A 26252-nucleotide genomic window follows, 5' to 3' on the forward strand; every position below is an offset into this window, starting at 1 on the left:
CAAGAGCCCCTTTTATGGCGCCTTAAAAACCATATTCTCTTCTCTCCTATCATGTAAAAAAGAGCAATGTCCTTTGCAGAATGTTACCAATAGCTTTGCAAGGTATGGCAACCATTTCCATCTCTGGAGAACCTTGTAACAACACTAGAAAGGCTCGATACTGATACTGGGGTCCAGTATGTAGTCACACGGAGCTGAAGACGGAAGAAAAGCAAGGGAGATAGCAGGACAAGTTCCATCAATGGGAGGATGACACATCCTAAAAACTCTCTTTTCAATTGATCTGCAGTTGTGAACACAACACAAAATGAGATAGAAAGGAGAAGTCCTTATCCAGGTGCACTGCTATCTGCCTGGGTGCCTTACATCAATCATCATAACCATCTAATCTTTGCCCCACACACTCTGATCAGATAAACTCTTAATTTCACATGGGTCCTCCACAAATGTAAGCACCTTCTTTACATGACACCATACAAGAAGTACACAGAACAATGCACATGGTGTTCAATGCCTACATCCAAAATCTGATGTGGCAGTTGCTTGACCCGCGTACAACATATAAAAAAGAAATATGCCCATCATAGAAGGTTACAGCAAAATTTGGTATCTTGATGCAGCAAGTAGATATGTAACTACCCCAGTAAAACATCAGCCCAAATAGAGAATGCAATCCCAAAGCTTCTAGTGCATCGTAATGCGGTACTGCAATTACAGCCTTGATCATTCTTGTTTCTGAGCTCCCCCAGAGCCTGGTGGTGGGAGCTCAATGCCCATCTCCTTGGTCAGATCACCAATGCTTTTCTCCAGATCGTCAATGCGGGATCCCATCTCATCGAGTGTGAGTGTCAAGGCAAGCAAATAAGAAAAAAATAAAAAAAAGCACCTAATCATATCCTTTACTAAGCTTCCACGAGATTCCCTTCACTGAATGCTTTGAATTTCCAGAAGATTGATCATTCAAGTTACTTCGATAAAGGATATTTTTTGTTATGATGGATTCCGACATTGTCTCGAACCTTGCTTGCTGCACACCATAACAAACACAGGCCTCAGGTACAGAAAGCCCATGAGTTCTCAACCTTGAGCATGTTGCTTGGTCATGAGATGCACAAAAGAAGAAAAAAACTTCTTACCATTTGTTGCAAAAGATTTTGAACCTGCAGAATAAAAGAAAGGTGTTATTCAAAGAATTTGATGCTGCAATAGGCAAGGGTTGAATGCTGTAATAAGGTTATAGGGATCAAACTATGTGCCTGCCTATGGATTGATCTGTATGGATGTGCTCCTTCAGTGGTATGGCTTTTTTTCAGTTTTGGGGGAGGGGGATTTACCTAGAAAGGGTGCCAGTACAGGGCTCAATGGTTGGAAGGTGGTTTTACTGTACACAATCCAATGCTTTGAATATGTGCATATCACCAACGTTCAAGGGTCACAATAGAAGTATCAAAACCAACACAAACAGCAGACAAGGTAGAGGACATAGGGCGTTTGTGCAGCTCATTGTGCCTCAAATCAACCATGTGTGCCATTCATGGAGGATTCATGAACAGCAAACCTCCCCCCCTTCCCCCACCCCACCCCAAGTATTTTCTTTGCAAACATAGTAGCAATGAAATGTGTTTCATACCCTGGGAGCAGTACAAACTTTTTGTATGTTTTGTAGTACTTACGAGTTTTTTCACCTTCATTTTTTACAATATTTAAAAATGTTAACTGGGCCCTATTTGATAGCAACCCCTAATTTACACTTCGAAGACACAATGAGTACTTGCAAATGAACCTGCACATCGCCATCGGTTCACTCTCTCTTGGTTGTGCTGACGTTTGCATGGACTCTGCACCCTATTTTTGACGTTGGTAGCTTTAAGTTGGGCTGATTTGACCTTTTTCAGATTTTGAAATCTCGGCTTTCTTGGCCAGGCTGCCCATTTGTCCTAGGAATGCCATGTGGAGCCACGTCACTCCCCAAGTAAAATGTAGGGATGAAATGCAATTACTGATGGAAGATCTCCGGTGGCATCATTACCCATGTGAGGGCACATTTATTGGGTTCATAGCTGGGTGGCGCTTTCCCAGTGTGGCCTCTGAATCTATCCTAGTAATAGTCTGGCATTCCTCACAGTGTAACTGAAGGAAGCCAAACCCTTCAAGGGATTGACTACATCAATCCATTCCCACTCACCAGGATCCCATGGGAGATGCTTAATGGGGCATCCACAACAAAGCCCTAGGCACCAAGAACCCTGAGTCCAGACTCAAGGGGAGGCCCGGGAGGGTCAATAGACTAGTGCCTCCCTGAGCGACCCACAACTCTCACAGGGTGGAGGATAGCTCCGGGGATGAAGTCTCTGGTGCCACATCACATCAATCTCCATCCAGACAGGATAATATAGAATATGCAGTCTCTCTCCTAATTCTCGTCCAACGTGGCTAATACCTGCAGCCGTACATGTGTCCTGGAATAAGCATTGATGTTATAGGCATGTAGCCTTATCTTTTGACCCATAGAAATCACACATACACACTAGATAAGTGACACATGGCACACTTACCCTATCCACTCAGAATAGTGTTCACACATATTGGAAGAAGCAAGCATTTTCTCAGTTTTCTGTTAACTGTCATTGACAATGGATTAATGCTAATTATATACACTAATCCCTACCATTAAGGGTTCGAACCTAACACTAGGGAGTGCTATTTCATGCTATATCATTCTTTTGCAAAGCCCCCTTGATTTGGGCAGTCAATTGCATCCTCTAACTTACACTACATTTCTGCCTATGTCATTAAGGGAGAGCATTGCACTAATGGTCATTAAAAAGTGCCATTAAGCACCTAATCTCTATTTGTAAAGGAGCACCTAATCTCTGTTGTAAAGGATTAGCGTCTAGACACTGCCCTACTATGAAAAACCAGTGGGTAAGAGCTTTCCACTCATAAAAAATGGCATCCCATTCTATGCATTTAAATAAGTTTGATGTAAGGCTTCCATACATGGCAAATGAAGGTTAAGTGCCATGGGAAAGCATCTGGAGTGTAGTAAATGGGAAAGAAAAGAAGCCTACCACTAGAGATGCTATGCTTGCATGGGTCACTAGAGATGATAAAGCTTTTTCCATCATTGCATTGGCACTAAGTGACAACTACATTCATCATATCTCTGACATAAGAGTCACCTCTAGAAGCACAAATTAAGCTAGAGGAATTGTTTGGGGCAAAGGGTTGAAATTCTAAGCTTGCATTGAAGATTGTGTTCTTTGAGCTTAAGCGAAACCCTGATGAATCATTTGCTGCCCATGTTAATCACATGAAGAGTCTCATGACTCAACTCTCAGCTATTGGAGCACCAGTGGCTGATGATGATGCAATGGCAGTTCTCCTGAAGAGCATGCCCAATGGGTATGGACATCTAGTCACTACTCTCAAGAACCTTCCATCTCCTACACTTCAAGGGATCATCACTTCCCTCCAAGAAGAAGAAAAGAAGATCAAAGGAAGAGGCGAAACCAAGCTTTTCTTCTCCAAGAAAGGTCCTTCGAAAGGGCCATCCAAGGGTAAAGGTAAAAAATGCAACTTTTGTGCTAAACCTTGTTGGGATAAGTCGCGGCTTATATGTGTGTAACAGTGTGTGAACAGCCCCTTAAAAGGCTGGTAGTCTCTATGTGAGTGTCTACGTGTGAACCAACTCTTAGGAGGGTGGATAAGCATGCATTAAATAAGGGTTAAATGGTTTGGTGTGAGAAAGGCCTATATAAGAAGGGCTTGTACTTCATTTTAAGATCATCAATCAATCTACATTTGAGTCATGCAATATGCTGTCTCTCTCTAATACCTTGTTCTCTCTCTATCTCTCTGCACAGCAGTAATTGAGATTTTCCATCCTCCTCAGCCTTGCAAGGGACCTACAAATAGTATCAGAGCATAGGTTTAGGGTTTTGATGTCACCATCACCACCATAATCATCCCTAAGCCTACCCTTCTGCAGGCCAGTGGCTGCGCTACCCCAGCCGACGCACTACCCCATCCTACACGTCGACACCGTCATCTACTGCATGCCCTGCTAGCATCCCGGCTTCAAATAGTATCAGAGCATAGGTTTAGGGTTTTGATGTCACCATCACCACCATAATCATCCCTAAGCCTACCCTTCTGCAGGCCAGTGGCTGCGCTACCCCAGCCGACGCACTACCCCATCCTACACGTCAACACCGTCATCTACTGCATGCCCTACTCAGCATCCCGGCTTGCACAGCAACCCAACATCACTTTGCCGAGCCCTCCAAGCTACCGTCATCGTCATTTCTTATGGTCAGTTGCATTAATCTTCTAGGCATGTGTGCGTGTTTTTTCCCCACCGCTGCATTAACGGCCTAAGCCACCCAGCCTTGGTACCTGAAACCTCCGTTGAAAAGTGCCTTCAGCGTGGTCTCCACCCTCACCCGCCTCCACTGTGCAAAGACACCTCTGATGTAGCCCACCCACCTCACCTCGACCAGCCCTAGTGCCTTCGCCAACCAAGTTTCTCTGGCCCCAACTCGCTGCCTCTACACACGTCGGCGGCCACTATCACTAGCCTGGACATTTCCCAGTATCAAAGATGCATGTTGCCTACAGAAACTTCAAGTGGAAGTATTCTTTTGTATGGCTGTGGTTGGATATTTTAGATTGGCACTGGATCTACTACACTTGATGACTATGGTGGTGGCACCTCACTTACATAGTTGTGGGCAACTACTTATAAGGTAGAGGGAATGTCACCATTTGGTCCCTTCACCAGCTTTGATCAATGTTTTGGGAAAAGCCCACACAAAGAACAGAACCAAGGTGAGAACGGAAATTTTCCACAAAAGAAGGGGTTAAGGTGAATCATTCACTTGCATGGATAGGCCTAAAAGATGTTCACAAAGATTTATGAGAATTTTATAAGGTTTATGAGTCAATGTGTTCAAACATCATTAAATCTTGGCCGGACATCGTATTGTTTGGGCCTAGATTCATGGACATGCAAGACAGTTTGTGGCCCACGAAGTCAATAAAAGCTAGGCACCCATCTGTGAGGGACTTTTTTTTACTCTGGACACTAAAGATGGCAAGTTTTGTCATTTATGGAGGTGTTGGCTAGACAAAGCAAAGGTTTTTGGACATCTTCAGCAAGGAAGGCCACTTTTGGCAAAAAGGAAAAGCATGAGCCCTATTTAGAGCTGGCCAGCTCAAAAAGGAGAGGGGGGGCTGAATCCTAAAAGGAAGAGGAAGGGGCTGCATTTGGAGGATGCACACAGGCCGGCAGCAGTTAATGCTCCCTCTCTCTCTCTCTCTCTCTCTCTCTCTCTCTCTCTCTCTCTTTGAGCCGCCTTCAAGCTGGTGGTTGCAGCTGTGTTGCACCTGCCTTCTGCTGGGTTGCCTACAGATTGGCCGACTACAGCATCATTGTGTATTCTTTTCCTATCTTTCTCCCGCTTTGGAGCTGGTCGCCTACAGGCTGGCCAACAGCTGTGTGCTACTACCTTTTTTCCCCACCTTGTGGTTGCAGCAGTGTGCTGGCCGTACAGAAAACATGCCGGTTCTATCTCTCTCTCTCTCTTTGTTGACTGGATGCTGCTGAGGAGCAGGCCGTACATTTACAAGTCTTTCCCTTTACTGGGGCTGCTCTTTAAACTGGTGGTACAGCAGTGGTTTTCCCTCTCAACAATGGGATATTTTGGGGTAGAGTTGAAGACTTTGGGACTGATTTGTGGCACTGACTTGGCCTGGCTTTTGTCAAGAGGGCTTTGTCAGAGTCTCTTGTATGCTATGTGGAAAGCTACCAAGGATTTATATGGAAAATCTGGTGCTGACTACACCCTCACCTTGGATTCTTTGTAAAAGCTTCTTCGTAATAAAGAAGTACCCATGGGGAGCCGGCCATTCCAACTCAGTGTACTGTCTATTTATATTATGTGGCTTCCTACTATTATGCTCTGTATATATTTGAAGCAGTTTTCTCGTCTAGTCCGGGTCCTATCGGTTACAGTGGTATCAGAGCTCAGCTTCTCCAATTGATTGGAGAAGAGAAAAGATCTTGGAAGTAATCCGATATTGTTATACTTTTCTCAGACATATATCTCATGGATAGAACAGCATTATTGAAGCAGTCATGTGTCAAGAGCATGAGCAGTAGACAGCTTGGACTAAGGATTTATGGATTCAAAGAATTTATCCTCGAAGTATGGAGTTGGCTTTATGTGCCCATGTTCAACACTCTTTCCATATGGATTATTGTTGATTATAAATCAAGCTTATAAGCAAGCTATAAGGAGATATATCTCAGGATATCTTACGGATATGGTGACGAGATATTTCTTTTGGCTTCATGAGTAAATCTCGCAAAGAAAAGCTAAGTATACGTTGAGTTTGCAAAGTTGGTGCTTTTGATGTCTATGATGAAATGTTTTTGATGTTCACTAACCCTTGCATGCTTGTAGAAGGAGAATAGTGTGTTGTTGTTTACCTTGAGATGGTTTCACGGAAACATTATTTATCGGTCCCTTTATTGGGATGGAGTCTGCTTTTGGCTCCCTTTATTTGGGATGCATTGGGCTTATGGAACTCATGGATATCTCATCGATGATTTTTCTATGGATTTTCTATTGGCGGCCGAAATGCCTGTAAAACTATATGTAGCAAACATCTCTATGGAGCACCAAGACCTCCGTGCCTCTAACTCGGTCTTATCTTATATTATACACTTGAGCCCACCTCTCCTTTCAGGTCTCTAATCATAATACACCACGGAGAGTGTGGTAGAGTGAACTTGAGCCCACCTCTCCTCCGAGGTGTGTGGTCATAGTACCAACACGGAGTGCAAGTGATAGAGTGAACTTGAGCCTCCCTCCCCTCCAAGGTGTGCTTTGAGTACCGACACGGAGTGCATGTGGTAGAGTGGACACGACGCCTCGTTGACAGGGGACTATGTGTACACCAACTGTGGATGTTATCTTGGATTAACAGGTGGTGAGTGAACAGGTGAACTCATGGAAGGGTGGTAATCTTGGTGAGTGATTTTGTAAACTCATGGAAGGGTGGTAATCCTAGTGAGTGATTTTCTGAGCTCATGGGAGGGTGGTAGCCCTGGTGAGTGACTCTGTGAACTCATGGAAGGGTGGTAGCCCTTGTGAGTCTTACATGAACTCATGGAAGGGTGGTAATCCTGGTGAGTGATTTTCTAAGCTCATGGAAGGGTGGTAGCCCTGGTGAGTGACTCTGTGAACTCATGGAAGGGTGGTAGCCCTCGTGAGTCTTACACGAACTCATGGAAGGGTGGTAACCCTGGTGAGTGAAATCTTGTGGAAGGGAAAACCCTGGCAAGCATGCTTGGCAAAGCCCTCTTGACATCACACTGAGCATGTCTTGGCTCTTGTCAAGAGGGCTTTGTCACAGTCTCTTGTATGATGTGGAAAGCTACCCAAGATTATGTGGAAAATCCGGTGCTGACTCCACCCTCACCTTGGATTCTTTGTGAAATCTTCTTCATAATAAAGAAGTACCTACAGAGGGCGACCATTCCAGCTCAGTGTGATGTCTATTTATATTATGTGGCTTCCTATTTTTATGCTCTGTATATATTTGAAGTGTTTTTCTCATCTAGTGAAACTCGCGGCGGGTGCCCGGGGGACTAGGGCCTTTGACACACTTGTTGATACCATCAATGCATATCAAAACATTTAAACATGGCCATAGCCTTAACACATATCCATCATCACTTTGCATAAAACATAAAGCTGGACAAAACATCCACAAATGCTGCAAATGGAGCTTGCACGAGTGACACTACATAGAGGCCGGAATGGGCCGACCCCCCCCTTGGAGTATTTTATTACCCAAGGAGAATAATATCATATACAAGCTTTGAGGGCCTTACTCTCCCCACGGGAGATGCCGGATTATCCATATACAAATGCCATAACACAGCCCAACACGAGGCAACCAAGCCGGAACATAGGCTGTAGAAATGTCGAGCCAACAATATAATCCATATACCTCCGTGTGGGTACTGATTCTTCCCCAAAAACCACGGGTCTTCATGCAATAGAGAGGGTACAGCAAGTACAACTCTCCATTCAGCCGGTACAGCAGGTACAATGGCTGGTACAGCCGGTACAGTGGTTGGTACAGCAGGTACAGTGGTTGGTACAGCAGGTGCAGCAAGTACAGAAGCCGGTACAGCTGGTGCGGTGGTTGGTACAGCAGGTATAGCAAGTACAGTGGCTGGTACAGCAAGTACAGTGGCTGGTACAACAAGTACAGTGGCTGGTATAGCAAGTATGGTGGCTGGTACAGCAGGTACAGCAAGTACAAATGCTGGTACAACACATACAATGGCTAGAAATCATAATAAATGATTGAATACCCTTGCCTTCAGTATTTCTTCGCGATGGAAGCCTCCAAAACAGTCCCATACAGCAGGTATTCTTCATGGGCAGCCTTCAAGTGAGAGAGAAAGAGAGTAGCCATCATTAGGGAAGCCTTCAACGGTGGTAGAGGCTAGTGTGCAGCAAGAGAGCCTCCATTAATGAAGAGAGAGGGCTCCAATTTATAGATTTGGGCCTCCCATGAGCTAAAATGGCAAGAGAAGGCTACGATGACAAGTGGAGAGCCACACAATAGCTGAAGTGACAAGTTCGAGGCCACTTGTCTCACTTTGATCCTTTTTCTAACAAGTGTCAGGCCACTTGTCTCACTTTGGTCCACTTTCTTGCCACATGTCCCAATCTAAGAGATGGGTCCTTCCATAATCTTTACCTCTAAAAATATCCCAATTGGTAGACATTCTGTCATAGTCACTTTGCCAACTCTTGGTATCTGCTCAATTCCAGATGTAATGACGCGAACAGAATTTCCATCGGAGTCGGGCCAAAATAGCAACTCTCCTAAATTTTAGGAGTGTGGTCCTTTGTATTCTAGGATAATCCCCCATTCCCAAAGCTTGTACTTTCCAAATATTTAAACATCCTGGAGTCCACCAAACCCCTTTCAGACTGGGAAATGTCCAGGCTGGTGACATCCTCCCCAGCTTCTTAAAATTTGTCCGCAACTTTAAGCTTCAAGCCATATATTCAAGATATAATCATGTCCCACCGATTGGGCGAGACGAGACAGTCTCAAAAATCCAATATAACTGAAGCATCCATGTCCCAAAGAAATGGGCGAGACTAAATAAGTCTCCATAATACCAATATCAAAATCATGTCCCAAGATAAATGGGCGAGACAAAAACAGTCCCATAAGTCCACATATCATAATCATGTCCCAAGTAAATGGGCGAGACAAATCAGTCCCATAAGTCCAGATATCATAATCCATGTCCCAAGTAAATGGGCGAGACAAAATAAGTCTCCTGCCAACAAGACATCGGTCCACATGACCCTTGGCATAGACATAAGTCCCGTCATGTCCACTTTACCACTTGCACTCCGTGTTGGTACTCTGACCATACACCTTGGATGAGAGGTGGGTTTACAAGAGACACACAATGAGCCGGAACGGCCGACCCCTCCCTTGAGTAAATTGTATTACTATTGGAGAAATTCAATACATAGCTTCACGAGCATCCATTGCCAAATCCTCCATGCCAATGCATATGAAATTCAGCATTTAGAAAACAATGGTATGTCGATGTAGATCACCAAGGAGCTGCCTTGACGCCCGGCCCGACTTCAATGCCCATATTCTCTACCATTGGCTCTATGTTCTACCAAGCAAGGTAGCAACATGTTGAAGAGCACTTAGGTCAAGAGAAATACTACACAGGGCGGCTAAACAAGGAGTCCTGAAAACAATCACTCGCAGGCATAGATAACCTGGTGTTCCATACGCATTTCTGCTACACATAGTTTATAGGCATTTCGGCCACCAACTCACACTACCCTCTCAAGTGCCCATGTTCCCTTCCATCTGCTCTCTATTGTTCCACCCACACATGGTAGAAACAATCTTCAAGAGAGCACGTAGGACAAGAGAACACTACACAGGGTATGTTGTGCTTGTCACTACCCTTTGAAGTGCCCATGGTTCCCTTCCATCTGCTCTCTATTGTTCCACCCTCACATGGTAGAAACAATCTTCAAGAGAGCACGTAGGACAAGAGAACACTACACAGGGTATGTGAATCATGAGTTCCATAAGTCCAATGCATCCCAAATAAAGGGAGCCAAAAAGAAGAATCCATCCCAGTAAAAGGGAGCCATAAACCTGAGGATGGATGCAAATTCCTAGAAAAGAAGTCCAGGAATCCATACACCTGTATACCATAATCTTTGTATACCAAAACTCTTACCACATACTCCGTGGTAACCACACACCTTGGAGTAGAGGTGGACTTTATCCATAAAAGCATCATATCCATGAGATAACCAAAGATTTCTTCTCTATAAACTCGGACAGATTCGTCCATAGAAATTGCCTGTTAAGCCCAATATCTATATAAATCTCGTCCAAGAAAGAAATCTCCATAGATATATTCCATCCCAATAAAGGGAGCCATGAAAAGAATTCATCCCATTAAAGGGAGCCATAAACAATGTTTCCCTGAAACCATCTCAAGGTAAACAACAACACCTTTCTCCTTGCATAGCTATACAAGGGTTAGTGAACATCAAAAACACTTCATAGCAAAAGCACTAACTTTGCAAACTCAAAGTATACTTAGCTTTTCTTTGCCAGGTTGGTCATGAAGCCAGAAGAAATATCTCGTCACCATATCCTTAAGATATTCTAAGATATATCTCCATATAGCTTGCCTGTAAGCTTCATAATATAATCCACAATATCCATATGGAAAGAGTGCTAAACGTGTGCACATAAAGCCAACTCCATACTTCCAAGATAAATTTTGTGAATTCATAAATCCTTAGACCAAGTTGTCTATTGCTCATGCTCTTGCTTCATAGGCTCTGAAGTGGCTGGCCATGCTTAATAGCAATGATGGTAAGTGTGGTCCCCACTCCAGATCTTTTCTCTTCCTTATTGATAGAAGGAAGCCTCCGCTTCCAAGAAAGCCTATGCTCTGATACCAATGAAACTCGCGGCGGGTGCCCGGGAGACTAGGGCCTTTGACACACTTGTTGATACCATCAATGCATATCAAAACATTTAAACATGGCCATAGCCTTAACACATATCCATCATCACTTTGCATAAAACATAAAGCTGGACAAAACATCCACAAATGCTGCAAATGGAGCTTGCACGAGTGACACTACATAGAGGCCGGAATGGGCCGACCCCCCCCTTGGAGTATTTTATTACCCAAGGAGAATAATATCATGTACAAGCTTTGAGGGCCTTACTCTCCCCATGGGAGATGCCGGATTATACATATACAAATGCCATAACACAGCCCAACACGAGGCAACCAAGCCGGAACATGTTGGGGTAAAGGCGTTATGCCCACCCTTATAGTGTGTACAAGCCCATAAGTTATAGTACATAGTACACTTAGTACTTTTAATGTACTAAGTGCACTATGTGTACTAGTGCAATATACATGTGTGATAGGGGAGTCACACACTCATGCTTTTCATGAGTTGACTTATCCCCACAACTCTCTCTCTCTCTCTCTCCCTTGCTTCTCTGTGTATGTCTCCCATGAATGAACTCTAAACCCTAATTCAGGTTTCTCCCCATTTATTGCAGTGTTCGTGACTGTAAAAGTCTGATTTTCACTCATTTGGACAGCCACGAGAGCATTTATTGCTATTGTACCTGCTGGTACAGATTTGGCACAGCTTTGTGCATGTTTTGGCATGGCTGTACACTGTTTTGAGTGATCAAAAGGTTCAAATTCAGCTGCTGAAATTGCCGGTACAGGTTTGGTACATCATTGGTGAGCGCTTAGTACTGCTGTACAGTACTTTGGAAGGGCAAAAGAGGACATTTAAGGTGCTGTCCAAAATCTGCAGCAACCAGATTTTGGTGTTTTCATCACAAAAAGTGGGAGAAAAGTTGCATTCTTGCTTCCGCAGTGGGAGATAAAGCTTGGGAGAACATTTGTGAGCACTTTGTGTGCTTTAGGTGCAGTGTTTGCACATCTTGGGTGCAGTGTTTGCACATTTGCAGGGAGTCAGGCATTAAAGGTTGCATATTGCTATGGCAACCACAGGTGAGAGCTCTTCATTGCTTCACATCAAGAAGCTTGAAGGCTCGCAGAATTATGATATTTGGCAAACCCAGTGCTACAATGTGTTGCTCCAGAAAAAGCAGCACAAGCCTATCAAAGAAAGGGGTGTGATGCCCGCTTCTCTTACAGCTGAAGAGTGGGAAGATATGGATGAGCTGGCAAGATCTACTATCATGTTGTCTGTGTCAGACTCATTACTTTTCAGCATTCGTGAAGAGAAGACAGCTTGGGGAATGTGGCAGAGATTGCAGGACTTGTATGCCCAACAAAGTGCCTCAAGCAAAGTGTATTGGTTGAAGAAACTCATAGGCCTTCAGATGAAGGAAGGGGCTTCTATGACAGCCCATCTCAATGAGTTTAATGGTATTGTCAGCCAGGTTATAAATCAAAAGTTGGCAATGGACGATGAGTTCAAAGCCACTTTTTTGTTATGCACTTTGCCAGAGAGTTGGGACACATTCAGGACAGCCACTAGCAATTCGAATGCTATGCTGTCATATGCAGATGTTGAGGGTGCTCTTCTTCAAGAAGAGATGAACAGGAAAAACAACTCTGTTGGCAAGTCTAATGCAATGAATGCACGTGGGAGATCCCAACAAAGGGGGAAAAGCCAAGAAAGGGGAAGGAGCAAGTCTCGCTCCAAAAAGGATTTGGAATGCCATTATTGTGGCAAGAAGGGACACATTAAAAAGCAATGCTACAAATGGAAAAATGATCAAAAAGAAAAGGGAAAAGGCAAAGACAAAGAGAAGGATGAAGCCAAAGATGTAAAGCCAAAGGGCAAAAGTGGAGTCAAGATCGAAGAAATCAATGTGTCACATGCAGGTGGCAGTGAGGATGAGGTCCTATTTACTTCTTCACTTGATGCCCATTCACTTCTTACAGGTGGTCATGGTATGCACTCATGGATCATTGATTCAGGTGCCTCCTTTCATGTCACAGGTTGCAGAGACTTGTTTGTCAGGTACACTGCTGGCAATGAAGGAGTGGTTTATTTGGGTGATAACCATGCATGCAAGATTCTTGGCAGAGGTGATGTAAGGCTTGTATTTTCAGATGGCTCACAGCTTATGCTCCATGATGTCAGGCATGTGCCTGAGATCAAGAAGAATCTGCTTTCTACTGGACAGCTTGATGATGCTGATTATGTTACCACATTTGGTAGTGGAAAGTGGAAGATTAGTAAGGGCTCACTGGTTGTTGCCAGAGGCTCTAAAGTGGACACTCTTTACTTTATGCATGCAGGTGTTTGTCACCATGCTAATGTAAATGCAACCGAGCTGCCGGAAATTTCTATGTGGCATAGCCGGTTGGGACACATGAGTGTCAAGGGAATGGAGCAATTGTCTCGTTTGGGTTACTTGCCTTCTCTAAAGTTTTCAAGTTTTCAGTTTTGTGAGCATTGTATTTATGGTAGGCAACTACAGTGCCCCCACAAGAAAGCTCTTGGACAGAAAGATGCTCAGTTAGAGCTTGTGCATACAGATGTATGTGAGATGCCTCAGCTTTCTTTGGGAGGGGCAAAATATTTTGTGTCTTTTATTGATGATGCCACACGCAAGGTGTGGGTCTATCCTCTTCGTTTGAAGAGTGATACATTCTCAGTGTTTCAGAAGTTTGTTGCTCTTGTTGAGAATCAAACTGGCAAAACACTGAAGGCTTTGCGTTCCGACAATGGTGGAGAGTATACGTCCAAACAGTTTCAGGACTTTTGTGATGCTAAAGGCATCAAGAGGGAGCTCTCTACTCCTTATGATCCTCCACAAAACGGGACAGCAGAGAGGATGAACAGGACCATTCAGGAGAAGGTCCGTTCTATGTTGTCACATGCTGCATTACCTCATGGTTTTTGGGCTGAAGCTGTTATGACAGCCGTTCACCTTATAAACAGGTCACCTAACACGAGGCTTGGTGGGAAAGTGCCAGAAGAAGTATGGACAGGGAAGCCTCCGTCATACAAGCACTTGAGAGTGTTTGGTTGCGTTGCGTACGTGCACATACGCAGGGAAATGCGCACCAAACTTGATCCTAAGTCTCACAAATGCATATTCCTAGGATATGGTGACAGAGGTGAAATGGGGTATAGACTTTGGGATCCCATGAATAGAAAGATCATACGCAACAATGATGTCATTTTTGATGAAACATGCATGTATAAGGAGCCTGCAAGGCAACAGGAGCCTGGCAGAGTCATCTTTGATGATGATGGACATCATGGACAACAACAAAGGGCTGTAAATCAGCCATTACAGCAGGAAAACCAGCCCTTAAATGGTGCTGAAAATGGTCCAAATGGACAGCCAGATATGGCAGAAGATATCCCTATGGATATACCACAGTTAGAGGATATACCGGGCATGATTTTTCAGCCTTATGGCATGGAACAGGAGCCACCAATGGGTGATATGCAGGCTGGACAGCAACCTGCAAATGATGGTCATTGGGTACGGAGGTCCACTAGACCCTCCAGAGCCCCTGACAGGTTTGTTCCAGGGGTTGACTATTTGATGCTTACTGACTGTGGAGAGCCCTCGTGTTATAAGGAGGCTTTACAGAGGGCAGACAAGGCTCTATGGGAGCGTGCCATGAAGTCAAAGATGGATTCTCTGCATAAAAATGGAACTTGGAAGTTGGTGCATTTGCCTGCAGGCAAGAAGGTTTTGCCATGCAAGTGGGTATACAGGCTCAAAGTTGCATCAGATGCTAAGCCAAGATACAAAGCCAGGTTAGTGGCTAAGGGCTTCAAGCAGGAATATGGTGTGGACTTTGATGAGATCTTCTCTCCAGTGGTCAAAATGACCACACTTAGAGCTGTATTGGCTTTGGTTGCGCATGATGATCTGGACTTGATTCAGATGGATGTGAAGACTGCTTTTCTTCACGGTGATCTCCATGAGGAGATATATATGCAGCAGCCAGAGGGTTATGCAGAGAGTGGAAAGGAGAAGCTTGTATGCAAGCTGAAAAAGAGTCTTTATGGGCTCAAACAGGCACCAAGAGAATGGTATCATAAATTTGATACATTCATGAAAACTCAGAAATTCAAGAGAAGTGACATAGATCACTGCTTGTACACCAAGAAAGCTTTGGATGGCAGTCTCTTGATTCTCATTTTGTATGTTGATGATATGTTGATTGCCGGGAAATCTCGTAAAGAGATGGATGCTTTGAAGAAGAGGCTGCATGAAACCTTTGATATGAAGGATTTGGGTGATGCAAATCACATCTTGGGTATGCGGATACTTCGGGACAGAAATCAGCATGTGTTGTATTTGTCTCAGAAGGAATACATTGGCAAAGTCTTGCAGAGGTTCAATATGGACGGGGGGAAGAAAGCTAGTACTCCTTTGCCTCCATATGTGAAACTCAGTGCTATGGACAGCCCACAGTCAGATAGAGACAGGGCTGATATGGCCAAGATTCCGTATGCTTCAGCTTGTGGCAGTCTCATGTATGCCATGGTTGCTACTAGGCCGGACATTGCATTTGCAGTGGGAGTGGTTTCTAGATACATGGCCAACCCTGGCAAGAAGCATTGGGAAGCAGTGAAAGGTGTCATGAGATACCTGAAGGGCACACAGGATTTGTGCATTTGCTTTGGCAAACAGGATGCATTAGTGCATGGTTACACGGATTCGGATTATGCCAGTCATCCAGATAACCGGAAGTCTACTACCGGTTATGTGTTTACATTCACAGGAGGTGCTGTGTCATGGATATCCAGGATGCAGAAGTGCACAGCCTTATCTACTACAGAGGCCGAGTATATTGCAGCCACAGAGGCTTGCAAGGAGGCATTATGGCTATCTCGGTTAGTGGTTGATTTGGGCTATACAGGGGATATTCCATTGTTGCATTGTGACAGTCAGAGTGCCATCCAGTTGGCAAAGAACCCTGTCTTTCATGCAAAGACGAAGCATGTGGATGTGAAGTATCACTTCATCAGAGAGGTGATAGAGAACAAGCAAATTCAGCTTGTTAAGATTCATACGGATGACAACCCGGCTGATCTGTTGACGAAGAGTTTGCCTCCAGAGCGGTTTGCTCATTGCAGACACTTGATGGGCATTGGATGAGGCCATTTTCAGCCTTGATATGGCCTTGTATATTATCATGTACATGCTGATTTTTTCTTTTCCTTTACTTAAGGGCACTTTGCCTTTAAGTGGGAGGTTGTTGGGGTAAAGGCGTTATGCCCACCCTTATAGTGTGTACAAGCCCATAAGTTATAGTACATAGTACACTTAGTACTTTTAATGTACTAAGTGCACTATGTGTACTAGTGCAATATACATGTGTGATAGGGGAGTCACACACTCATGCTTTTCATGAGTTGACTTATCCCCACAACTCTCTCTCTCTCTCTCTCCCTTGCTTCTCTGTGTATGTCTCCCATGAATGAACTCTAAACCCTAATTCAGGTTTCTCCCCATCAGAACATAGGCTGTAGAAATGTCGAGCCAACAATATAATCCATATACCTCCGTGTGGGTACTGATTCTTCCCCAAAAACCACGGGTCTTCATGCAATAGAGAGGGTACAGCAAGTACAACTCTCCATTCAGCCGGTACAGCAGGTACAATGGCTGGTACAGCCGGTACAGTGGTTGGTACAGCAGGTACAGCAAGTATAGAAGTTGGTACAGCTGGTACGGTGGTTGGTACATCACGTATAGCAAGTACAAAAGCTGGTACAGCAAGTACAGTGGCTGGTACAGCAAGTACAATGGCTGGTACAGCAAGTACAAATGCTGGTACAACACATACAATGGCTAGAAATCATAATAAATGATTGAATACCCTTGCCTTCAGTATTTCTTCGCGATGGAAGCCTCCAAAACAGTCCCATACAGCAGGTATTCTTCATGGGCAGCCTTCAAGTGAGAGAGAAAGAGAGTAGCCATCATTAGGGAAGCCTTCAACGGTGGTAGAGGCTAGTGTGCAGCAAGAGAGCCTCCATTAATGAAGAGAGAGGGCTCCAATTTATAGATTTGGGCCTCCCATGAGCTAAAATGGCAAGAGAAGGCTACGATGACAAGTGGAGAGCCACACAATAGCTGAAGTGACAAGTGCGAGGCCACTTGTCTCACTTTGATCCTTTTTCTAACAAGTGTCAGGCCACTTGTCTCACGTTGGTCCACTTTCTTGCCACATGTCCCAATCTAAGAGATGGGTCCTTCCATAATCTTTACCTCTAAAAATATCCCAATTGGTAGACATTCTGTCATAGTCACTTTGCCAACTCTTGGTATTTGCTCAATTCCAGATGTAATGACGCGAACAGAATTTCCATCGGAGTCGGGCCAAAATAGCAACTCTCCTAAATTTTAGGAGTGTGGTCCTTTGTATTCTAGGATAATCCCCCATTCCCAAAGCTTGTACTTTCCAAATATTTAAACATCCTGGAGTCCACCAAACCCCTTTCAGACTGGGAAATGTCCAGGCTGGTGACATCTAGTCCGGGTCCTATCAGTTACAACCACCTACACTACAAAGCTTATCCTTAGTGTGGAGAAAATTAAAAGCTTATCCTTAGTGTGTTTTGGTGTAAAGGTGCTCACATAAGAGTGTGTGCATATGAAGTCTTTATCAATGGCATCATCAACATGTGGAAGTTCACCATCGGCTTTTGGTTCATCATCATCCGTTCACAGGCCCAAGATGCAATGCCATGGAAGCGCCGCCACAAAAGGGTAGCATCACCAGCATCGAGGAGGGAATCTACCTCAAAATTTTGTGTTTAATTTTTATGTGTGTGTGTGTCTCAAGGGTTTCCTACCCGAGATGGTCCCCAAAATCTGAAAAATAATCTTGTGTGTTACGTTTTCCCGCGTGTTTTCCCGTGTACTGCCTTATGTTATAAAAGGCTCTATATTTTTTTCCCAATTTAACCCTAGATAAGAGCCAAGGGGTGACTAAAGTGTTGGCCTTGCTACCTCGGTCTTACCTTGATATGAGAGATTACCATGGCACGGGAGGTGCAGATAGTGAATCTAGCTCTTAGGCAAGGTGGATGGTGTAGGTGGTAGCATTCTATGCATTGGGTCTCACCACCTTCGCTCTAAAGGAGGGATTGTTGGGATAAGTCAGAGCTTATATGTGTGTAACAATGTGTGAACAAACCCTTGTAATGCTAGTAGTGTGTGTGTGTGTGCACGTGCGCATGTGAACCACCTCTTAGGAGGGTAGATAAGCAACTCAAACGAATGATAGCCTCACATGCAACTCTGCCTTGAGTATCTACTGTGCCATCCAAACCTAACCAAAGAGAAACTCTGCCTCAAGTATCTATTGTGCCATCCAAACCTGACCAAAGAAAGTTGTAGACCAGTGAACAATGCACCCTCGTAAAAGAAGCACCAACAAAAGAAGATATACCAGGTTGAGGCAAGCACTACTTGGTTAATCACCAAGGTTCTAGAGGCGAAGCCCAATTTCCTAGAGCTCCAATGAAGCAACTTTTTCCTTATGCTCATGAGAGCTGGTGCAAATCGCTATGTAGGGGATACATCGATTCCAACCTAACATCCCAAGTATCTACTAGTCTCCCTCTCTCAATCCAAGTTTTACACAAACCAGAAATTGTTCCGAGGAAGGATGAGGAAGAGAACATGTCGACTTACCAAGTCACTAACCCAAGAACCAACAGATTTGTGCCACTTGATAAGAGCTCTTGCAGCTAAACCTAAATCCCTCAAGGCAATCCAAAAAGAACAAATGCAAATGTGGGAGGCCTCGAGATACATAGCAGTGTCATCTACAAGCTCAAAATCCATAAGTTCCTCCTCACTCCATAAGTGAAAACTCAAGCTAGATACCCCGACAATGGATCGAAGATATAAACTCATAGCCTCTGCCACAATGGCATATAGCAAGGGGGCCAAGGGACATCCCTGACAAACAAATCGGGAGATCTTGAAGCGCTCTACTCTGTTACCACATGCAAATATACTGCTGTGAGCATCACTATACAAGCATGACACACCTCTTATCCAATCCTAAGAGAACCCCGTGCATCTAAGGGTTCCTTAAAGAAAACCACAATCAACTCTATCATATGCTTTCTCAAAGTTAAGCAGTAGAATGCCTAAGGGCTGGTCGCTTGTTTTAGCCCATTCCACAGCCTCCCAAAAGGAGAATATGTTGTAAAAATGCTCCTCCCTTGTAGGAACCCAGTATGAGCGTTATCTACAAGATCGGCTGTAACCTTATACTAACTGCTTTTGCCAAGATTTTATAAGCAGTCCAAAGTGATGTCCTTGGCCGCTTTTGTCTTACTTGTTGATGAAAGGAAACCTCACTCTCCTTTGGGATGAGATGAACAAGACCCTCCCTAAAGAAAGAGTGCATATTTCTTGTGCACCACATATCTTGGAAGGCCATAGTGATTTTATAAGAAATCCAAAGCAATGTAATCAGCCGCCTTTGGCTTATGTTTGTCTTACCCCCTCCTTTTGGAATGACATGAATAAGACCCTCCATGAAGAAAGAGCGCATCTTAGTAGTGATTTGTTTCCCAAACCCAAGAAAAAGGAGGACGATAAACCATCTTCTCTTTGACACTTATTGCGGGGTAGTGCAAGGAGTTCTTGTCTCACCTCATCAACCGAAAACTAATCCTCATCTCTTCCATGATTCGCTGTGGTATGGTGGCCCTCACCTTCCATTGTGCTCTATCTCTCAAAGGAGAAAGAGGCTCAATAGAAAGTATATGACAATAAAAGTCCGATACAATCTGTCTCACCATAGTAGGATCCAAGTGAATAGTACTGTGAGCATCATGCAGCTGTCTTAACACTATCTTTGCTAAGAGATGGACCATAAGTAGCAAAGAAGTTGTCACTTGCACACTCTCCCAAGTGTGACATGGCCATGCTTCTACTCACTAGCTAGCTCAGAGATCAAGTACGTGGCCGGATTCATGTGTTTTCAATGGCTATTGTGCCAGTTCATTGTAATACTGTCTAGGCACCCGATGGGCAGCCACATGTAGACAGAGTTATATTGAGTGAACACACTTAGTGTGGACAAAGTTATATTGAGTAACATTATTATTAGGATTGGTAGGGTTGGTAGCAAACTCACCAACATTAAATACTATAAATAGGTGCCTCACCTTGTCTATGTGCAAACAAGGCTGGTAACAAGCACCAAACCTCACCTTCTCCTTCAACTATTTTTTCCCCGGGAAAAAGATCCTTCTATTTGTTACTGAAAAACAGCCACAAACGGCTAGACACCTTGTCCTTCAACTTAGGCACAGGTACTCTTTCCTAAATAGACACCTAAGGCTCTTGATCAGGTCTTTCCATGGATTAAGGTCTGAACTGGAGAGGGAATGACAAACAGGAATACTTTTTAGGGATTCCTCCCTGCTCAACACCCCCCCCCTCAGCGCAGAAAACAAAAAAATAATAATGTCACCTGGTCAGCCTGATGGCCAGCTACACAGAATCATAGAAAGGGACAAAACAACTAAAGTTGGCCCCAAAGAACCCCTTCACATGCCCAGCCCTTGGCCAGGGCTGCTGTAGGGCTGTCTTAGGCCTCCAAAATGGGCCCAAATCTGTATCCTCCCTCCAATTTTAGTGTCCAAACCCTCGTGATGTAATCCATGTCCTTTGCTGCTACTGCTGTTCCCAGCCAATCATTCTTATGGGCCAATGCCTCCAGGCACCAATTTTTCCCATCACAATCATGCATCCTACTGCATCCCCCTGACTGTACACTCAATGACACTGTCCTGACACAATGACCTGTTACCTACAGTAACCTACTGGACCCAGTGCCTCAATAGTCATGACACATGATCTGAGGCCTGATGCACATGACCCATATCAAAAAACTATCCTGTTTTGTGTAGATAATGCATACAAACGTATCTGACCCTATACGTGGGTATCTGGCAACCTAATAAGTAAAGCACAAAAACCCCTAAAATTGACTCATAGCTCAAATAGAGCTCCAGAACAAAATCAAAAGACATCAATAATTCAAATATAACTTACAAAGGCCGTGAGATCTGCAGTACTTTGGCCCATATCGCCTGCTTCATGAGGCTGGCCATGTCCTCTTCCATCCTGGATCAGACAGTACATTATTGTCAAAGATAACTCTATAGGAGAGTTTCAAAAAGAAAACCAAAAATGAGGCATAAATATCTTCGAAGTCAAGACATTTGACATAGTAAGGAAATGAGAATAATTATATCTATGAGCAAGGAGGAGACAAGCAGTTAGACAATGCGAATAAGTGGCATAAGACTTTACAATGCATTGTATCCTTCAGATTGCATCCTTTTCTGTTATCTTTATTAAATTAAGTTGCCCTTATAAAGATCAGACATAAGTTACCTCGCGCCCTTATAAAGATCAGACATAAGTTACCTTGCTCTTCTTTTTATCACCTGTCCTCTCCAAAAGATCATAAAAGCTGAGTAGAACAGGGATTTATGGCTTCTAATAAAAAGAAGAATCCTTGTCCAACTAGCTCCAGTCGGCCAGCCTAATGCACCCCCAAAATAATGGCACAAAAGTCTAATTGTGTTCAAACTCAAGTAAAAAGGTGACCAACCCTCCCCTTGGCCATGCTGGTTTTACACATGCATAGGTGTGTGCATGCCCATTCAGGGATGCCCATGGACATATCCTACCAGTGCAGCCAGCCACCTGCTAGGTAGAATCACATGCATGTTTGGGCTGATGGATTACAATTTTGGGCAACCGCTTACTGGACAACAGGGCGCCCAAGGATCAACCAATGTGGACAACTTTTGGATACATCGTATCCAATAATGCAAAACTAGCACAGTTAGCCAACCAACCAACCCTAGCACTCAACCAAGCCTTTAGTCACTATGTAAGAGCAAGACGAGGGTCATTGTAGGGAGATTCCCAATGGTGTAGCGTGTCATGTGCATCCGTTAATCCCGATGCTCATAGACATGTATATTCTCATTAGCAAATATATGTGCTGATTTAGGGGCAGATTTAGAATGGCTTTTGCAACCCTACAAGCTCCCGGAAGTGCCCAAGACATAGCCCAATGGTTGAGACACCTTTTGGGCATAGTTTGGACACAAAATGACTTTTTGGACAATGTTTTGTGAGAAAAATAGGCAAAACCAACTTGTTTACGAATTCATACCTTTTCCCTATAAATAGGATCATTAGGCATTCATTAGAATCATCATTCAAAGATCAAGAGAATCCAATTGTCAGAGTCTGCAAGGCAGCAAGGACACAGTGGTGGATCAACAGGAGCTTCTCTTGTCCGATTGCAAGTAGGGGTTGTAGGGATCTTTGGTATGCATCATGAAGCTGTGAATCAACAAGATCATTGTATACATAGCATGTTTTGGCAATATGCAGTAGATAAGGTCTCTCTCTCCTTCTCTTCTGTATCTTTGCTAAACATAGGATTAATGTTAATCTTCTTTGCTTAGCGTTAATCATGACCGTGCTTCCGCAACGCATGTTACATTGGTATCAGAGCTTAGGCCAATCCTACATGAGCTTAGATAGAACCTATACATGCTAAAAATTAGGGTTTTTGAAATTAGGGTTTGCATTTTAGAGTTTGCAAGCCAGAATTAGGGTTTTCATGTTTTGCATGAGTTCAATCCTAGCAACAGTGTTTTTAGTCCTAGATTCAATGTGGAAAGTGGGAAAAACCAAATCAGGGTTTTCGTTTTTAGGGTTTCAGCCCATTTTTGCACATAGCATAGGTTGTATGTAGGATAGAATCTACACAAGACTTAGCCTACGTCTAACCTAGGTAGGAAAAGAATTCTTTTTCCTACTCCCTCCACCAAAACCTCACCTCGATGGAGAGCAATGATGCGTGGAAAGAACAATTACGGCATGAGTATGAGACTATGCAGAGTCATTGGAGACGGGAAGATGAAGAACGATTCAAAAGGGAACAAGAACACAAAGCCCAGTACGAACAAATCATGGCTTATTATAGGCAACAACTCATAGAAGAGGACTGTCGACAACACAAGAAAGAAGCACATCAAGTAAAGCGTCAGGAAGAGGCACGTCAAGGCCAACATCTGTACGAGCAAAGTTGGACACAACTCAAGGAAACATGGGCACAGTTCATGGGAGCATCAACAAAGGCCAAGGAGGAATCACCTAGGGTTGTGAAGCAGTCCAAGACTGAGAGCGTTGATGCAACGAAAACAGAGCTTCTAAGACAAGAGTTCCCGAGAGACGTGTTGTCACATGCAGAATCTCTAGGAGTCTTCTTTCAACCCTAAACACCATCCTGGAAGATGCTTGATGCAAAACGCATACAGAAGAGAGAGAAGAGAAAGACAGATAGTTGAGTATTCATTATACTCTAATGTACAAAAAGGTGGTACAAATCTTGCATCCCTTGGCTTCCTTCATGAAAAGATGTAAAACCTAAGTCTAAGGCTCAGTCCAAGGTTGGACTGCCTTGGACTGAATATGTGACTGTTTAGCCCCCCTAGCACCAAGAAAAGTCAAATTGAGTTGGCACAAGAAAAAAGCACCAATTTTGGTCAAAAGCAAGGAAAAGCAAAAAAGTCGAACTGAGTTGACCGCGAGCACCATTGGAGAAGATTGAGCCAAACCAAAAAGCTAAAGGCCCCTTTTCCAAAAAGCAGCTCCAGGGCCAAAAAGAAAGGCCTTGAAGCTAGAAAAGCATAAATCAAGGACTTTGGCAAAAGATGAGTAATATTTTATTATTGAAAGAGTGCACAGAGCGGAAGCAAGGTAAGCACTAGAGTGTGCTGATGGTCTCATAAGTGAGGGATACAAAAGATGACCAAGCTATGAAAAAGTGAGGAGGCAAGCCCACCTATAAATAGGTCATGAGGGCTGGCTGACTGGAACAAAGCAACTAGCCGACCGGACAAACAAGAGCTGGCCGACTAGAGATAAGTCACCCAACTTGGGAAAAATACCAAGAAAATAGGAAAAAAATAGGGGTGGCCAACCCACAACCAAGGGCCATAAAAGGGATCAAAAGGGGACATCATACATGGGCAGAATCTGGGGATGAATATGCTAACACCCCCTCTCAGCACCAGATGCTGAACAAACTCCGAGAAGCCGAAGATGAGGAGCCAAGGAAGCCTGAGAAACCGGCTTGGTGAACAAATTTGTTGCATTCTCTCCTGAAGGACAATACTCCAAACGCAAGGAACCCGTTCATGAACATAGTGATACTGAATCTCAATGTGTTTCGTACGAGCATGAAACACGGGGTTCTTGGCAATGACGATGCAACTCTGATTGACACACCAAAGAAGAGTAGATCCGGTAGGAGAAAAGCCAAGTTCTCCCAATAATCTCCACAACCAAATCACCTCACATGCAACATAACAAACTGCACAATACTCCGCCTCTATAGAGGAAAGCGCCACAATAGGCTGATTTTTACTGCTCCATGAAATGGCTCCCGAGACCTGACCCAAGTGAAAAAACACAAGCAGTGGTCGAACGCCGAGTATGTAGATCTCCAACCCAATCCGAATCAGACCATCCAAGAAGAGTGCACCCTTGGCCATAGAAGATGCCAAAGTCCAAAGTACCACGCAAGTACCGAAGAACCCTGAGAGCACACCGCCAATGATGCTGATGGGGTTTGGATGTGAAAGAACTCAATAAGCTGATTGTGAAACAAATGTCCAATCGAGAGTAGGTTAACCATACCAAACAACCGACGAGAACCCGATACTGTCCCTGATCAATCCCTGGAGAAGCATCAAGAAGAGAAAGCTTCTCACTAGTATCCCTAGGAGAAGATACTGATCTGCATCCAATCATCTGAAACCTGTCAAGTATCTCCCGTGTGTACTTCTGCATCCAATCATCTGAAACGTGTCAAGTATCTCCCGTGTGTACTTCTGCTGAGAGAAGAAAATACCCTTGGGGGTCTGCCAAATCTCAAAGCCAAGAAAATAATGCAAAAGTCCAAGATCCCTCATCTCAAACTTTCTCCAAAGCATCCATGACTGAACGGATCCTCACAGAATAAGAACCGAGCAGAAGGGGCAAGTATGAGGTGGCCTGTGGGAGCAATAGATAGAGAGGAGCACTAAGCAGGTTGCTGCCTGGAGCAGATAAGAGGGACCAGGGTGCAGCCTGCAGAGTGCAGAGACTGAAGCAACACTGCTGCAGGCGGGAGCACGCTGCAGGCGGAGGCTGGAGCAGAGGGAGCAGGCAGGAGCAAGCCTGGAGCAGCACTGAGCATGCGGGAGCAGGCCTGGAGCAATAGGCGGAGCAAAGACAACAACAGGCAGCAGGCGCGAATAGCAGGCAGCGGCAGTTTGTGTACGGTGGAGGACGGCGGCAACAAGATCGAAGAAGCAAAAAAGTACAAATGATAAAGTACAAACGGTGACACGTTATCCAAGGTTTTTTTCACCAAAAAAAAATCACCGGCAAAAAAACCGCATTCGCAAAAATAAACGTTTCAAAACGTTCACGTTTTTTATTCCATGAAAAAAACGCGTTTTTAAACAACTATGTCAACATCAGTGTTGCCAAGCATTTCTGAAACGGTAGGTGTGAAATGGATTTCATTATAAACGTTTTGAAACGTTTCATAAAAGGTAAGAAACGGGTACAAAAAGGTTTCATACAAAATAGAAAAAGCATGTATATTTTTTACTTGAAACATACAAAAGAAAAAACTGTTGACATAACTTATAAGATAACACATTGAATTCATTTCAATAAAAACAAAATACATGTAAGATATGATGATATCGCAAATCACATGGGTGCTGACTAAACAGAAATCGTAAGGATCACCATGTGGGTGATGAGTCATGACTCAACATCCAAGATCAAAATAAATAACATGTCCAAAGTTGAAACTAAATAACATGTCCAAATAAAATGATACTGGCAACTACTAGCTGCTATCTGCATCCTCATCCTCATCTACATCCTCATGCTCATCCTCATCTGCATCCTCATGCTCATCCTCATCTACATCTTCTGCCTCTGCAGCCTCACTCTCAAGGTCACTGCCGGTAGTAGCTGAGTCCTCAAATGCCTCATCCTCTAGAGGTGCAAGCACATCACTAGTACTAGCCTCTCGAGAAGATCAT

General features: G+C 44.0%; 1 protein-coding gene across 2 annotated transcripts in view; it reads right to left on the reverse strand.

The window, feature by feature from the left end:
* Positions 1-254: 254 nt before the first annotated feature.
* LOC147610941 (heat shock factor-binding protein-like) overlaps positions 255-26252 on the reverse strand; it is a 61069-nt gene continuing 35071 nt past the window's right edge. Inside the window, exons 2-5 of one of the 2 annotated variants that reach the window (XM_086785605.1) lie at positions 21169-21240; positions 1137-1160; positions 985-1027; positions 255-839 (exon numbers count right to left, since the gene is read on the reverse strand). In XM_086785605.1, coding sequence (XP_086641731.1) covers positions 724-839; positions 985-1027; positions 1137-1160; positions 21169-21240 — 255 coding nt within the window. In that variant the 3' untranslated portion in view covers positions 255-723. Of the gene's footprint in view, positions 840-984; positions 1028-1136; positions 1161-21168; positions 21242-26252 lie in introns of both variants that reach the window. The other variant, XM_086785604.1, reaches the window with a different exon arrangement.

This window comes from Cibotium barometz, chromosome 48 (genome assembly GCF_041138505.1).
Source record: "Cibotium barometz isolate CiBa-2024 chromosome 48, ASM4113850v1, whole genome shotgun sequence".
NCBI classification, from domain to species: Eukaryota; Viridiplantae; Streptophyta; class Polypodiopsida; order Cyatheales; family Cibotiaceae; genus Cibotium; species Cibotium barometz.